This window comes from Mustela lutreola, chromosome 7, assembly GCF_030435805.1.
Source record: "Mustela lutreola isolate mMusLut2 chromosome 7, mMusLut2.pri, whole genome shotgun sequence".
Lineage (NCBI taxonomy): Eukaryota > Metazoa > Chordata > Mammalia > Carnivora > Mustelidae > Mustela > Mustela lutreola.
In genome coordinates, this window is record NC_081296.1 from 3,584,057 (window position 1) to 3,600,553 (window position 16,497).

The window sequence follows — 16,497 nt, forward strand, 5'->3', positions numbered from 1 at the left end:
GGGTTGTACAGCGGAGAGCATCTCTCCCTCATGGTGTGGACACGGACCGTTGATAAGTCCACGTACAGAACACGGTGTCCAGTGTGATGGGCACCCCAACAGCATCGGAGGGGAAGAGGGCGTGGCTCCTGTCCCTAAGGGGTGGGGTCAGGGGTCAAGTGGGGGTCTGGCCAGGAGCAGGCAGGTGCCCGGGGAGGGGAGAAGAGAGGCTGCTCACCTGTGGGGGGATGGGGGGTCTTTGCTGGAGGTCTGGGAGAACAGCGCAGACCTTGGTGGAGCTGATGGAGAAAGACCTCGTGTCAAGCATTTTGAGAGCCCTGTCCCAGTGTGGCTGATTTTCACCAGGGCGCCATGTGTTCTGTCATGTGCATTTAAAAGCGCAATTCTGAAAAGTTCAGGGGCATCGCCAAATCCCAAAGGGGAAGCTGGGGGAGCTGGGGTCTGACGCAGAGGCGGTCTGCTGCCCAACCGAGGTCCGGCACGTATTCAAATGCAAAGAAATGTGTTTTTATGATTTTCCATGAAGCACTCTCTCCCCACCTCCCTTTCAGGCACTGCTCTCCTGGGCAGAACCAGGTCATTTGCATAGGAAGACAAAGGTGTTTTGTGCCCTACTGACCAGGGTGAGGATCCCCAGTGGGGCCAACAGGCCAGAGTCTGTATCTGCTCAGATGACAGGTGAGGCCCAGGTTTGGGGCCATCGGGGGTTCTGTGAGGGGCTGTGGGAGGGTGCTCTCTGACAGTGTCGCAGACCCTGCTCCTCAGTCCCCGCCATGGTCACCTGCGGGGACACTGGTGTGCCCGTGCCCCTTCAATTCTGCTGCCTGGGGTGCCAGGAGGGGCTTGGCCTGGGACCCTGGTCCCCGCTGGCTGGCTCTGCAGCTCTGAGGTCAGTCCTAAACCTCACCACCTCTTGGTGCCCTCGTCTATATAAATGGAGGGTAGAAACCACTCAGGTAGGGTTTGGGGCGTCAGAAGCCTGTGCACGCAGGCCGGTGGCTGGAAGGGACGCACGTGGACCAGAAACGTCAGCCCCTGCTCCAGGTGTCTGTCGGATCGACACCTCCTGGTGCGGGTTCTCCTCCCAAGGTCACACTCCTCCTGGAGGACCCGTACCGGGCAGCAGGCCATCCCAAAGGGGATCCTGCCAGAGGGTGCCCAGTCTGGCCTGCCCTCCTAGAGGCCACCCGAGGTCTGTCCGGCTGTCCTGACTGGACACCCAGCTCCAGCCCCGCACATCTCCTTTCCTGAGCCCGTGCAGTGGTGGCAGGAGCCCAGCATGGCCTCCTGAGTGAGGGGCTGGAGCTGGGTGGAGCACAGAGCTCAATTCTCTTCTCTCCATCATCTGCTCTGTTCTCTAGTCTGTTCTGTGCCTGGGACAGGGCTTGGCACAGTTGCTTGCCCAACAGGCACATTTCATTTAACTTAAATTCTTTACTTAGGTTTCACTTAAATTCGAGTTAGTCAAGATACAGCGGGTCATTAGCTGTGAGGGTAGAATTTAGCGACCCATCACTCGCGTGTAACACCCAACACTCATTCAATAGGCATGTTTTAAATTATCATCCAGGTACAGGATACACCCACATGGCATTCAAAAATAAAAAATATAAGAAGGTATCTGTACCGGCGCTTTCCGCCCAAGCATTAAAACCCATGCCCCAGGTCCTTCTCCCTCCCACGGGGACCCAGGGCCGCCCCCTGCCAATGTCCTTCCTGGGTTTCCCTGTGCACAGCCGCCTTGATCCGCACATTCTTATTCGAAGGGCAGAGTGCCAGGCGGCGTTCTGTGTGTGCACAGTGTTTCGCTTTATGAAACAATCCGGGCCCCGTCCTGGAGCCCTGCCCGTAGGGGGATGCCTGGGTGCCACGTGGGCTGAAGCCGTGGGACATTCCCGCTGTGGCTGCACCGTATGCTTCTCACTTGATCTCTTCTAATGTTCCTCTATTTCAACGTCGTGGCAGTGGAAGGCCTCATGCACACTCAACCTTGCACAAGCCTGAGAACACCCACAGAACAGTCTCCCATGGGGCCCCTCCACTCAAAGGGGGCTTGCTCTGTAGTTTTGACAGATGTTGCCAAATTGCCTTCTTTCGGGGTCGTATCCATCTGTGCTCAGTGGAAGTTGGAGGAGTGGGCAGATGTGTGCATAATATTTTCAAGCTCAGTCATTTTGGGTCTCCCGCTGGCAAGGAACACCGGGGGGGGGGGGCTGATGCTGGTTGAGAGAGGTCCCCAGTATCACTAGGACTGTTTGGCCCCTTGATGCTGCTGAGCAGCTTTGTTTCTGCATGGCCACAGGTGTGGAGGGGGCCCGAGCAATGCCCTCGGGGCCCCCCGCTCCCACCCAATGCACTTTGCAGCCACAGGAGGATGGCCAGGTCCTAGAAACGCAACAAGGGCCAGTAAAAATGTCTGGGACCCAAGCGAGGAAACAGCCCCCCAGCCCGCACCAGTGTTGGCTCCAAAATCCAGAAAGAGAAAACCTTAAAATCGCAATAAATAAGTGTGTACGCAAATGTCTGTACAGTGCAGAATTGCATCCGCTTTATTAAGGGTTCATAAAGGAGTCCTCCCACCTGGAACGGTTTGGAGGTCAGATGGTCCCCCGCAGAACCCCCAAGTGCGCAGGAAAACTGCCAAGAAGTGATCACCAGCCGCCAATTTAATGAATTCTCAAAGCCAAATCATTCCAAAACAAAATCATGAAAATAGCATTTTCCCAAAAGTTCAAAGCAAACACACACGCACACACACACACACACACACTCACACATTTTTAAAATAGTGTAAAATGAGACTGTTATTTCAGAATCATATGTACATATCTGCTAGGAAGTGAAACGGAGTCTCCACAGACTGTCTTGGACCGAGCACCCCCGCTCTGGCCTTCGGGCGTGCTGTGGAGGAAAGGGAGACCCTCCCCTCGCGCCAGCGGCCTCCCCGTGCGCCCCCTCTTGGTCTTAGTGTCAAGAACAAGTGAACTTCTTTCTCCGCAGATGATCTGTCTCAGCAGTGAGGTCTGAGTCCAGGCAAAGCTGAAACCCTGCCGACTGTGAGGCCTGGAGGAGAGGCAGCCACGTGGAGGTCTGTCTCGGTGCACTGGGAAGATCGGGGTCAAAGACCGAATGTTAAGAACCCTGTTCTAGGGGCACCAGGGTGGCTCAGTGGGTTAGAGCTTCTGCCTTCGGCTCAGGTCATGATCTCAGGATCCTGGGATCGAGCACCGCATCAGGCTCTCTGCTCGGCAGTGAGCCTGCTTCCTCCTCTCCATCTGCCTGCCTCTCTGCCTACTTAGGATCTCTCATTGTCAAATAAGTAGATAAAATCTTTAAAAAAAAAAAAAAACAAACACCCTGTTCTACAGCTTCTCAGAGGCCAGGTGGCAGCTGTGGCCCTGGCACCCCCCTGCAGCCTGCCCCATGGCCCTGGGGTCCCCCCCCACCCAACAGCCTGCCCTGCTGCCCTGGGATGACCCCCCCCCCCCGACTGCTGGGAGCATGGAGCCTGACCATGGCAGGTCCAGGATGATGTGCCAGGCACTTCAAATACACCCCGTTTCCTCCCCTCCCTGTCACAGGCTCGGTGACCGCAGAGGTGTGAAACAGATCCAGGACCGGGAAGGCCTGGCCTGGTCCGGACAGAGCAGGAGGTGGTGCCAGGCCACCCCCACCCCCCCCTTCCCGCCCCCGCCAGCGGAACCACAGCTTCGCCTCTGCCCTACCCCCGTGGGGGGTGCCTTTCCGTGCCAGGCCAGTTCTGTACCTTATCTTCCAAACGCACTCCAAAACAGACCCCAAGTGGGCTCTTGCTGGGTGTCCTCATGTCCCTGCCCCTCCCTTGGGGACCCCCCCAGCCCTGCTCCCCTCATTGCTCAGCCTAAGTTAACACCTCTTACCCCTTTGGGAGACCCCTTCGCCCAGCCAGGAGGCCCTCTCCCCCCACCTCCCACATGGGCCTCGCAGGGGGGCTGCGAAGGGGGAAGCCTGCAGGCAGGGGGGCGGGGGGCGAGCCCTGAAGGTAGGTGGGCTGCTGTCCTGGACACAGAGCCAGGCTGAGAAACAGGACAGGGAACAGGGAGGACCCGGGTTCTCTGGCCCTGCAGCCCCACTGCCCTCCCCTGGGTCCAGGCTTCAACTGCTGCCTGGGCTGCGGGACTCCCCCTCACTCCGGTGCAGGCCTCCTCTGCCCACCCTCTGCCCTCCATCAGCTCCCTGGGGCAGCCAGGCCTCTGCCGGTTAGAGCCCTGGAGCCCTGGCCCCTGGGGCTGGGAAGGTGGCCAGCACCTCGGGGACCTCCCTCTAGGAAAGGCAATCACAAGGTGTGGAGATTTGCCTGCCCATTTGGTAGGGAAACTAGGCTTTCTGGAAACCAGGGTCTGCACATCCAGGCCAAGAGACGGTCCTTGGGGCCGGGGTGGGGGAGGGGTTTTGGGTTCCTCTCCGCAGCCGCCTGGCCTGCCCAGCACGCTTCCTGCAGCGAGCAGCACAGCCGGAGGCACAGAGCCCCTCTTCCTTCCCTCCCACCACCCTGCCAGGGCAGGAGGCACGGTGCGGGGCTGTGTGGACGTGCACGTGGACCGCCGTCTCCCCGGAGCCCGTGGTGAGGCCTCCCCGTGGGGCTGCTCCCTGGGCCCTGCCGCCGGCCGGCTCCATCGGTTCCTTCTCCAGCACCGGGCCCTGAACTCCATCCCCTCCCTCCCAGGCCAGCTTCCGCCGCACGTGCTCTGGGGTCAGCAAGGTCCTCCTGAGATCCCTGAGATCCCCCTGGGCCTGACCTCGGGATCCCGTGCTCTCTGCCTCAGGCACAGGAGGGCTCCATCCCCACCATTTCTCCGGGCAGCGGGCAGCGAGGTGGGGTGGGGAGGGGGAGCTGTGGTTAGGGCCCAGGGAACACGCAGACCTGTGACCCCGCAGGGGTAATGCTTACACTGGCCACAGGGCAGGATGGAAGAGAGCCCAGAAGGGAGGGATCGGTTGGCTGTGATGCCTCAAACACTCAAGAAGCTGGAAAGAGGAGTGTCCACTGGTCCCAGGAGCTGCAGGACGAAGGCCCACGGGCCCACTGGGCCTCAGCTGGCCACCCAGCCCCTGGCAGTACAGGTGGGAAACGGCAGCCCAGAGAGGGCACAGACAAGTCTGAGGACACACAGCACAGCAGGCAGTGAGGTCTCTTCTCTCTGGACTCCCCGCAGAACTGCGGGGCTCCTGCTGCTGTGTCAGGACAGTGACCTGGCAGGCTTGTTTCCCGGGGTCTGAGAGGCACAGGGGCTGCGCGTGGCCCGGCTTCTCACCCCATTCCTCTCGAGGGAAACTGGCCCAGGATGAGTCACTGGCTCTGTGTCCCTGGGGCTTGCCCAGTGGCTGGCCATGTGGGAGCACGCTCACTGCCCAGATTTCCCCTTTTGGGTAAACAGCAGCCACTTCCTCCTGGGTTGGCCACTTCCTTCTGGTCACTGGGCTCCAAGAGGCTAGAGGGGGCAGACCCTGCGGCCCCAAGCAGGCCTGTCCTAGACATGGGGATGGGGGACTACACAGGCTGGACCCTGGCCACAGGATGCGGACGTCCAGCTAGGAGACTTGGGGACCTGAGCCACGGAGGAGGGGCCACGAGGGAGGGCCCAGGAGCTGGCAGAGTCCCCGTGCACGACGGCCTTGAGCAGGGGACCTGCCTGGAAAGGATGGGAACTGAAGCTGCGTTTGTTCAGCATTTTATATAAACTGACTGAACTTGCCCAAACAGAGGGTGGGGGGGAAGTGCAGCAGGAGCCGAGATAAGGGCTGTCCTGTAGGCCCTTCGACCCCGGTGTGACACAATGCAGGGTGTGTTTCAGGAAAAAAGCGTCTTGGTTGAGGGAGTGGACAGGGCTGGTGGCCTGGGAGAGGTATAGGGGGTCGGGAGGGGGTCGAGTGGGTCCTGAATTCTCGGCCACGTCTACTCAGCGGGGCTGCAGGGACAGGGACTTTGCTGAGAGGTTGTGGCCACTTTGTCCGGCTTGCTGGGGTCCCAGGACAGTGGGGGCCACGTTCAGGGCCTGGCCAGGGTGGTCTGTTCTGTAGACTCTGAAGGCCCAGAGCCCTCGGCCAGCTCTCAAGGGGCTGACGAAATGTCTGTAGCCTAAAACAGATAAACTGGGGCTCCACGAGGAAAAGCAAAATCCACATTAATACCCATTGAATCAGATGTCCACAAGAAGTACCGTTATGGCAATGTCACAGTAATCCTCAACACATCAGTCCTGTTAGGGGATGTGGCTGGGGTCAGCAGAGTGGGCAACTCCTGACCTTGGGGTTGTGAATTGGAGCCCCACGTGGGGCGTACAGGTCACTCAGAAATAAATAAACTTCAAAAAGAAACATCACTCCCTTTGAAAACAATGCGTGGGCTGGATTTCTCTCTCGGCCAGGGCGCCCACACAGACGTGGTGATTGCCAAGAAACTGTCAACCAGACATAAAGTAAAATGAATTCCTCACAGTCAGAAAATACCAGCATCATGATTATACAAATGCCTTCAAACATTTTTAGAGCAATGTTTACCATAGAATGTGGGGCATTTTCATGTGTTGGATATGATGTGGGATGTGGCCTGACCCAAGGAAGCCGGGGCTAGAGGTGGTCTCCTCCCTTGCCAGGGGTGGCCGGGAGGGACAGTGGGCTCTGGTGCAGGATGGTCAGGCTGGGGGCCCAGCTTGTCCACTGAGAAGCACAGACAGCAACTGCCGAGGAACGGTAGCGGTCCCTTGTCCAGTCCCATCTGCCCAGGCTGGGGACTCAGCCCTGTGTCTTCCTGACCCTTAGCCGATCTCAGTCTCTGCAAGGTGTATCTGGGCTCAGTTCTGTCCTCTGGGACCACAGGCCACGGCCACCCCCACTTTTGCACAGCTGGCTCACAGAGCTGAGGACAGTGGCTGTTGCCCCTCCTCCCTGGCCTCCTGTGCACAGAGCTGCGGCTACACAGATCCCGTGCTCCAGCCGGTCCCCTTTCCATGGGATTTCCCAGTCACATCCTCCCCAGCTGCCTCACCCTGCAAGCTGGTTAGTCACTGCTCCTCTCACCCACAGGGCGAGGCCCAGATCCAGCTCGGTTTCCTCTCTCTGGAGGGCGGCAGGCCCCACTGCTGCAGGGCTCCTGCAGGGCATGCTTGGTCCTCCCTGTGTGGGGGCTGGGCCACTGCTGGATTCAGTGCCCCCCCCCAAAGCTACCTGCTCAGGACATCTATGTTAACTGTACAGGTCTGGAGGGAGTGCCGAGCACTGCACCTGTAAACCTCACAGGAACAACAGTGCGAGCTGTATGATCACATTCTACAGATGAAGATGCTAGGCTCAGAAAGGTCAAGTGACCTAGCCAAGGTCACAGCTCTGGAGAGCGGCAGAGCTCCCAGATGAATCCCATCTGCCTGACTCCAGAGCCCACCCTCCACACCGTGTGTTTGGTGCTCAAAGAGCACCTGGGACATGAAGGTGGGGTAGCCGCGCTGTCGCCACCTGCGGGACTGCTGATGGCCCCAGGCAAGGGGTGTCCGAGGGTCAGCGGATCCCGCGCTCATGTGTGGCTGCCTGGGCCGGGAGGCTCACTCGGCCCGCGTGTCTGAGTGGGCGACTGGTTCGGTCCCCTGTCCATCTCCGAAAGCGAGGCCCTCCAGCTTCCCTGGTGTCCTGTCACGCGTCTGGTGAGGACACGCAGAAGGAAGAGGGGTATTTGCTTGGATCTGGCCCCTGAAGCGAAGCCAGAACCTTCTCTCCGTCCTTCCGCGGAGCCGCAGTCCGCACTCGGCGTCACATCAGGTCCAGGCGCCGGGGCCGCTGCCCGGCAGGTCCCGCTCGGAGCTACACCTGCTCCGCGGACCCCCGCGCCGCGCCCCTGCAGGCCCGGACCTCCCGCCGTCGGCCAGGACGCGCCTCTTCCCCGCCCCGAAGCGCCGGTTTCCGCGGTGTTGCTGCGTCTGCCTTCCCGATCCCCCCGACCGGTGAGACCGTGCGCGGTCCGGCTCCCCCCGCGCGTTCCTCTCTGCACCGCGGCCCTGGGCCCACGTGGTCGCGGCGGGCTCGGCCCGTCCTTCCTCGCGCTTCCTCTTTCGGACGACGGCCAGTGTCGCGCGGTCGTGGCGCGTCCCCCGCGTCCCTCCCGGAAGGGCGCGCGGCACAGGTGCTGCGGGCCTCGGGCTGCAGGTGCGCGGAGCCCGAGCGCCTCACGGGCTCGCGCCGTGACGGCGGGACTACAAGTCCCAGGCTGCCTTGCGCGGCCGCGGGCCGTGCGCAGCGGCGGGGCGGGGCGGGGCGGGGCGGGGCCTGACGCGCGGGGGCGGCGCGGGGGCGCGGGCGGCGCGGGGGCGCGCAGGGCCGGGGCGGCGGCGGCGGCGATGCCGGGGCCCGGGGCGCGGGCGGACGAGGAGGAGCGGGAGGGCGCGGCGGGGGCGCGGGAGCCGGCGCGGCTGTGCGGGTACCTGCAGAAGCTGTCGGGCAAGGGCCCGCTGCGCGGCTACCGCAGCCGCTGGTTCGTGTTCGACGCGCGCCGCTGCTACCTCTACTACTTCAAGAGCCCGCAGGACGCGCTGCCGCTCGGCCACCTCGACATCGCGGACGCCTGCTTCAGCTACCAGGGCCCCGACGAGGCGGCCGAGCCCGGCGCCGAGCCGTCCGCGCACTTCCAGGTGCACAGCGCGGGCGCCGTCACGGTGCTCAAGGTGGGAGCGGAGCCCGCGCCCGGCGCCCCTCGCCCCGGCGCCCCGTCCCCGCCTCGCCCCGGCGCCCCGTCCCCGCCTCGCCCCGGCGCCCCGTCCCCGCCTCGCCCCGGCGCCCCCTCCCCGCCTCGGCCCGGCGCGCTCCGGCCCCGGTGCCCGCCCCTCACCTGGGCTCCCCCACGCGCGACGCGGACGCCCGGCGCGGCCCCTCGCGCCCGGGGGCTTCTGGCCCTACCGAGCGCCCGGCCCCTGGGTGCTTCCGCTGCCGCTTCGGGCCGGGGGAGGGGCGGGCTGACCCTGAACCCCTGGCGGGGTGCGCTTCAGGGCCCCCACCGGTGGTCACCCGCAGTGCGCGCCCCGTGGGGCAGGGGCGTCGGCGACGGTCGCGCAGCCTGGAAGCGGCCGAGCCTGTTCTCCTGCTCCTTGCTTTGCTGGGGGACGTGGGAGGGGGCTGCGCCCGCCAGGTCTGCGTGGCCCGTGCGAGGCGTCCTTCGTCCTGTCGCACAGAAACCCCGCGTGGGACGTCCGGCCGAGGGGCCGGGGCTAGAGTCACCAGTCGTGGTCCTGGTGCCCCGCGCCTCCCCTGGCCTTGCGCCCCCGCCCCCCCCTCCCGTCCCCAGGGGCCCTGGCGCTGGAGCTCACACCTCTCTTCTGGCCTGGCTCCCTGCCTGGCTGCTGGGCGCCCCCACCCGCGTCCTCAGGCTGGGCTCTCTCCCCAGTGGCAGGGCTGGGCTGGGCTGGGCTGAGGGGCTGGCTCTCCAGGCCAAGCACTGAGCACGGTGGGTGTGCCTGCTTCCCTCAGCCCTCTGAGCCCCCGATGTCCCCAAGACCTCCCCGAGCAGGGTCATTCTTACAGCCTGGTCAGCTCAGCCGCTGCCACTCAGGCCCACTGTGATTCCCGGGTCCTTTCCGCCCCCCCCCCCCTGCCCTCTGTGGGTGGGGGCAGACAGCCTGCTTCTGCAGGGTGCACTAGGACTCCGGCTGACTTGGAAACAGTTGGTGTAAACTTGGGAAGGACTCCAGGGAGCGCACAGGGCCTCCTGCCAGAGAAAGGCTTGTCCTCACTGTGCGCGCAGGCCCTGTGTGTCAAATGGATTTCCTGTGGAATTGTTAGTTAAAAGAGAAAAATGGAGCGTCCTGTTTCAGGTTCTCTCAGCCGACTTTGGAGCCATCTGTCCATCATCTCACGGGCAGAAATGTGAGTCATGGAGGCACGACCCCACATGGGGCTGGAGGATCGGGCGGGGAGGGTGGCGGGAGAGCCCAGTGGGCCGGAGCTCGCCTGGGTCTGCCAGCTCCCACCCCTGTGTGTCCCAGCCCCCTCTGGTCTAGGGGGATGCGCGCCTTCTTGTTAGGGGGTTGTGAGCAGTCTGGAAGTGCGGGACTGTCTGGCCCAGCGTAGGCCCTTGTGCGAAATGACGAGGAGCATCTGTGGCCCAGTACGTGGCACAGCCGAGTAACAGAGTGTTTATACAGCAGAGAGCCGGAAGGGCTGACAGCTAGTACTGTCCACATGGCAGATGCGTAAAACGGGGCAAGGAGACGGGACAGGGGTTTGCCTGTGGAGGCACCAAGGATGGAAGCGTCGAGAAGCTCCCACTGTGGTCTGTGCCGTGTGGTGAGTGGGGAGTCGCGTGGGGTGATGAGCCCTGGATTTAGGATGGACTTGCCGCATAGGAAGACGGGCAGCAGGAGTGGGTCCTGCTGGTGTCCGGTGTGTTTGCAAGTGTTTGTTTCTAGGACTGGGTGGTGGGTGCCCCAGGGCACTTTCTAGCATTCTGTCGATCTACTTGTAGGTTCAGAATATTTTTAAAAAAGGAAATCCGCGTTCATGTGGAGTCCTGGGTGACGAACATGGGAAGTTGAGTGTCATGGGATGCCCGAGGCTGAGGGTCTGCTTTACAGAAACGCTGGGAATGGGAGCGCCGGCAGAGCTTTCCGGAAGAAGGGAGCTGAGGAGACGGCGGGGTCCAGAGCAGGGGCACACTCTGAGAGGATGCGTTTTGGTGTAGGGCGTCCCTTTTGAGCCGCAGGAGTAAAACTTGCGTGGCGGTAGAAGTGGGGGTCCGCCATTTAGCTTCCTTGTCACCTGTCAGGTCCTGTAAGCGTTAATGCTTGGCTCCAGGGCTCCTTGGCCAGGGGAGCCCCTGATTTGCAGCGGGGGGTCTTAGCGTAGCCCGGGACTGAGCCCAGCTCAGGCTTCAGCTGGTCGCATATCGTTTTACAGATACCACATCCCGGGCAGATGACTTATAAAGAAAAGAAAAATCAGCAATTTCCTTCTTGCATTATCATGTGTTTCTTGTTTTGAAGCGTCTCTCGGATGCCTCTGGCACAGCTGTGGTTTCGCTGGGCTTTTTCGAAACGTTTTACTACTTGAGTCTTAATGAAAGCTGATATTGGAATTTCTTGCTAAGCTTCTCTGTTGCTGAGCTGGGGGATCTGGTCCAGCGCCGTGTTTTGCAGATGAGGGCATGGAGGCCAGAGAGGGGCTGGGATGTGCCTGAGGTCGGGAAGCCAGAACAAGACTCCTCTGAAGGTTGGGACTCCGGGAATAGCGAGTGCCCGAGGTGTGGGGTAGGTACTGGCGTGGGAACATCCGTGGTTTGGGATGAGAGAAGGTTTGGTGCTTTTCCCTTCACTGCATTTGATTTCCGTCCTTTCCACGCAGCAAACAAGCATCAGAACACTCGGAAGTTGCCAGGTGGTCAGGCCGAGGCCAGCGGCGCCGGGCGCCGGAACGGGGGTGGGGAGGCGGCCCACTGGGCCATCCAGGGGTGTGAGGAGCAGGAGACGGTTCTGGAGTGAGGCAGGCGCGTGACTGCCGGGGTGGTAGGGGAGCTCGAGCGGGAACCCGCCTCCCCTGCTGGGTCTCTGCAGCCCAGGGACAGCCGAAGAACTCCCCGCCCTCCACCCCTTCCCTGAGGCCGTTCGGTGCTCTGAAGGACTTGGGGCGGCTTCTGAGCCGCGGAACTACCCAGTCATGCACGCTCAGTCTTGGCCCAGTTTTCTGGGAAGGGTGCGCATTCTCTGCTGTTGAAACGGCTCCCAGCTTAATGACAAACATTTCTTAGCTTGGGTAATCGTCACGTGTCCCCCACAGAAGAGGGCGGGGAGCTCTGCCTGCAAGCGCCGGGGTCCTGCCCAGCGCTCCCGACCAAAGACTCCCCCTTGGGTCCTCTGAAAAGTCCTCCCCACCGCGTTGTCCTGACTCCACTCCTCGCAGGTCTGTTGGGTGTCCCAGCCGGGGCCGACACGAGAGGCCAGCGCAGCGTCCTTCATGCTCACTCCCCGCGGCTTGCCTGGTCCTGCTGCCTGGCCCCGCGCGCCTTATGCCGGGGCCTGCACCCCACTTCCTGGAGTTCGATCCCCAGCTTCCAAGCAGCTTCTGCACAATCTGGAGGGCGCAGATGGGGGCTGCCCAGTAAGCATGGGCTTTGGCCCTCTGGGATGGTGAGCCAGACCCTCCAGTGTATCCGGAGACCCTTTCCCCTCGGGGCACGCACAAGCGCCTGCTGAACCGAGCAGGCATCAGCTCTGCAGGGAGGACGCGGCCTTCCCGGAGCGCAGAGGGTCCTGATCTTCCGGCTGTGCTGGGTCATGCCCCTGGCCGGACGGCAAGGACCACAGTGTAGCTGCAGTGAGTGTTGGACATCAGGGCCACGCGGGAGATATTTCGGGTTCGCCATCGCACAGTCTGCGACTGCTCTGCTGTCACAGCCCAGAAGCCGCCGCGGGGTGAGCGTAGCCGTGTTTCCGAAACTGGAATTTCACGTGATTTTCACAGGGCGCAAAACACTGTTGTTTCCGTTCTTTTCTAACCACTTAACAGCGTAAACACCGTTCCTGGCGTGTGGGCACGTTCACAGGCAGTGGGCCGGGTGTGAGCCCGGGCGGTGGGTCACGGACCCGCGTGTTTTGGGGGACCTGCGGCCCTTCTCTCTCTCTCAGCCTGAGCTGAGGCCCTGGGCCTACAGGCAGGCCAACGTGAGCCAGTTCCTGCCTGGCGGGGCTCTCGGTCACATGGGGAGACAGACGGGTCACAGCGATGGGCGCCTTGCCGCGTGGGAGGAACGAGGTGCGAGCGCGTGTGACGCGTGCGACGGCACCGGATCCTTCACAGGGGAGGGTGGGACGGACTTGCTGAGGTGTGAAGGCTGGGCTGGTGTTGACCGCACCAGCGGGGGGGGGGGGGCATGGCCGGCGTAGACGTGTGTAGGCGGGAGTGCTGATGGCGGGGCTCGGGGATTTGGGGGGCAGCCGGGCACGAGGGGCACAGCCTTTAGAGGGGGAGACGTTCGGGGCCAGAGCCGCAGGAATTGGCAAAGAGTTCTAAGCGGGGGTTGAGAGGTTGTTTCCGAACAGAGGCAGGTCCTGCCCGGCTCTCTTGTCACCGCGGAGGACCGTCGGGTCCAGTGGGCAGGGCTGCGCTGCGGACGACAGACTGGCAGAAAGGCCCCAAAGGACGTGGCTGTGAAGGTGGAACTGCCGTGGCCCCTCGCTCCTTAGGCACTGCAGGGGGAGTGGGGTCTGGGGGGCCGCTCGGGGCGGCCCGCGTGCCCTGGGCCTGCCCTGCAGGGTGGACTGCCCGCCCCAGAGCGCCCCTCATGACCACCCTCCTCACATGCCCGCCGCCCCCACCCGCGTCACTCTCATGCACGGTGCCAGCTTCCTTCCCGTGCGGGGGCAGCTGTTTCTTGAGAAACGGGGAGGGGCCCCGCACGTTCAGGCTTGAGGCCCAGACACCAGCTGCCACCGCCCTGAGGTCCCCGAGGACTGGACAGGTGTCCTCACCCGGGCGCTCTGCCCACAGACTTCCTGTGTGGTCAGAATGGCATTCAGACGCTAGCCTCCCCCCAAGGACAGGAAAGACCCCCTTCGTGTAGAGATGACTCTCTGGTTGGGGGTAGTCGCGTCTCAGAGAGCTGTGTAGTCGGGTGTGAACAATGGCGGAGAGGCCATTTGCCTGCCTGCTGTTGGCCCGGGCTTCCGTGGGGCTTGGCCGCCGGCCCAGAGGGAGCCGTGGGAGGTCATGAGTTTGGGGGCCGCGGGACTCCTGATGGCCCACCCGCCGCACACCTACCTCCCTGCAGAACCCCGTGACTGGGGCACTCTGGCAGCGCAGGAGGAGACGCCCCCGGGGAACCTGTGGACCCCACAGTTGCCCCATAAGACGCGGCTTATCAGGCTGCGCAGGAAACCCCAGGGGCACACGCTGCCCTGAGGTGGGTCCAATGCTGTCCAGGTATCTGGGCACCGCATGCTGCCCAGGACAGCGATTGTCTGCGGCTCCACACTGTGTCCAGGGCGTGTAGGGGAGGAGGTCAGGCAGGCCGTCGGCGCTCAGGCCACTCTGGCCGGCTGAGTGGGTTCCTACGAACCCGGGAGGTTCGCGGGGTCTCTCCGTTCGCTCCTGCCGCTGGGTAAGTGGTAAGCCTTTCGCTCTTCCTACAGAGAGGGCAGCCGTCTTCCCGTGCTCGGAGATGACAGCGCGGGGACTTTACAAACACGCCGGCACCTGACGGCCTCGTGGGGAGAGTGTGTTTGTCGGCCTCGTCCACGTGGGGTGTGACGGTCCGAGGCTCCCCGCGTCCCGACCCGGGGGGCCGTGTGGCGTCTTCCCAGAGGAATGAAGAGGAGGAGAGAGTCCCGTATGTCAGGACTGGCTTGGATATGGCCCAGGCCAGACGGCTGTGGTCTCTGTGACCGTTTCTGTGGACACCCCAGAGCTGGGAAGGCCTGGGCTGTGGCTGTCAGGAGTGCTCCCTGGAGAAGGGGGGCTGGGAGCCGGGAGGTTTGGGTAGAACTCGAACACTTAGAGCCTCTCGCGCCCACAGACGTGTCCCCGGTCCGGTGGGAGTCTGTGTCATCATTCGCTGGCCTTTCTCAGGTTGACCGCGTGGGGAACTGGAGCCTGGTGGGGAGGGGTCCAGAGCTGCGTCCTTGGGACCATTCCCCGAGTCCTTGTGCCCCTCCGTGGAGAACTTGTCTGTCGGATAGCAGGCCTCGCGGTGGACGGGGTGCATGGGGTGGGCAGGCGCTGCCCTCGGAGCTGTCGATCCTGGATTAGAGGCATGATTTTGTTTCCCTTCCAGCTCTGTGATGTCCAGCTCTGTGTGTGGCCGACAAGCTGGCCTGACTGTCCCGGGGCACTGTGGCCAGTAGGTGCAGCACCTGGCGGGGTCTGCAGCACGAGGTCCTGGCAGGAGTCAGCCGTGTGCTAACTCTGGCCTCGGGGGGTGTGCCCGGCCTGCTCGGGGCTGTGACCGGGGTGGTGTCGTTAAACGTGGCTCGGTGACTTGGAGGAAGTCCGTGCGCACTCTAGCTCTGGGGTCACTGTCCCCGAGTTGGAGCTGAAGGGGCCGTGACCCGAGGCGTCAGCATGAGGGAGCAGGCCCTCAGCGGGGTGGTGGCGGCTCTGACACCGGGGCCGTCCCTGGACGCACGAACCCAGCAGCTCTGCGAATGCAGTCCGCGTTGTGTTTCTGCCCTTGGCCGTGGTCAGTGGGCTCGTGCAGGGCAGGGATGGACCGGCCCCAGACTGACCGTCCACCCGTCTCCTCCTGTGGCGTGTGGCTTCAAGACGCGGAGTCCCGTGGGGGCTGGACACCAGCGGTGCAGGCGGCGCACTTCCGGGAGGCATTGGCTTAGCGGGAAGTGGGGGTCACGTTGGGAGTCCTCCCTAGGGCGGCTCGTGTCGGCGGGGACAGGTCCCAGCGGCTGGGCTGTCCTGTGGCTGCCAGTGAGCCGTGCCCACCTGCCTGGCCACAGGGTTCGCACTGCACCCCCCACATCCTGGCCTGCGGCGGCGTGCTGGCAGAGTGCCCTCGTGGCTGGCGTCCGCAGGAAGCATGTTGCTCAGAACCGTGAAACAGGAGAGAGGCCTGCGGAGCACACACACGGCGGGCTCGCCCCAGAGACCCCAGTGCGGCTGTAGAGCCAGGGTGCACCCCGGGAACCCACAGCGTAGGATGCCCCGACCCTCCCGCCACAGCCTGCGCGCCTGTCTCTGGGGACCGCTGCCGTCCTGGACCGCGGGTGGCTGCGCCCTCCCCCGCCAAGAACCCAGCGGCCCCGTGTGGTCACGGTTCCCCGTGCAGACTGGAGCTGGCGAGGCCGCGTGGGCGAGGCCAGTGAGGCGTGAGCCCGTACTCGGGGGAACGCTCTGTGGTTTCTGTCTGCCCGTCTACTTTGCATTCTGACTTTCTACCAGCAGCGGTTTGGGGCCCCCAATCCCCCGAGGCCCTGAGGTCTGGGTCCCCCATGCCGGCTGCTAGGGGCCTGGGCTGCCCTGAGTGTGGGCGCTCCTCTGGGGGCGTTCGGAGAGTGTTACCCCGCGTAGCTGCTGAGGACTGCCGGAGCCCCCAGGCTTCACCCAGCGAAGGGAGAGAGGCAGGATGACCCAACCCTTTCCTGAGACACGGCTCAGCCCGAAAGACCGTTAGAGACTAGCATGCCTCCCAGACGCCCCGCAGACTAGCTGGAAGGGCTGCGGACCTCGCTGCCACGCTCTCCTGCCCCCGAGGTCTCTGGCGGGTGGAGCTTGGCACCCCCGTTCCTAAATCTTCACGGTGCGTGGAAACCTCCTGGCAGGGGTGCTGCGGGCGGCCCCCCAGGCTGCTGGCTTTTTTCATTCTCTGAGCTCGCAGAGCCCTGGCTGTTCCCGACTGTGACAGCAGAGCTGACAGGGCCACGGGGATGCAGCCCCGTGGTCTGTGGGGGGCCACGTGCCTCTGTCCTGCTGTTGGGAGAGTGGAGCGGCTCGAGTCTGTCACCTGGCCCAGCCCGCGTCCCCGGCCCTTGTCTTTGG

At 63.2% G+C, this 16,497-nt stretch overlaps 1 protein-coding gene across 2 annotated transcripts in view; it reads left to right on the forward strand.

Moving 5' to 3' along the window:
* Positions 1-8,350: 8,350 nt before the first annotated feature.
* The window catches only part of TBC1D2B (TBC1 domain family member 2B), a 59,717-nt gene continuing 51,570 nt past the window's right edge, over positions 8,351-16,497 (forward strand). For both annotated transcript variants that reach the window (XM_059179786.1, XM_059179787.1), the window contains exon 1: positions 8,351-8,690. In XM_059179786.1, the coding sequence (XP_059035769.1) occupies positions 8,367-8,690 (324 nt within the window). In that variant the 5' untranslated portion in view covers positions 8,351-8,366. The remainder of the gene's footprint in view (positions 8,691-16,497) is intronic.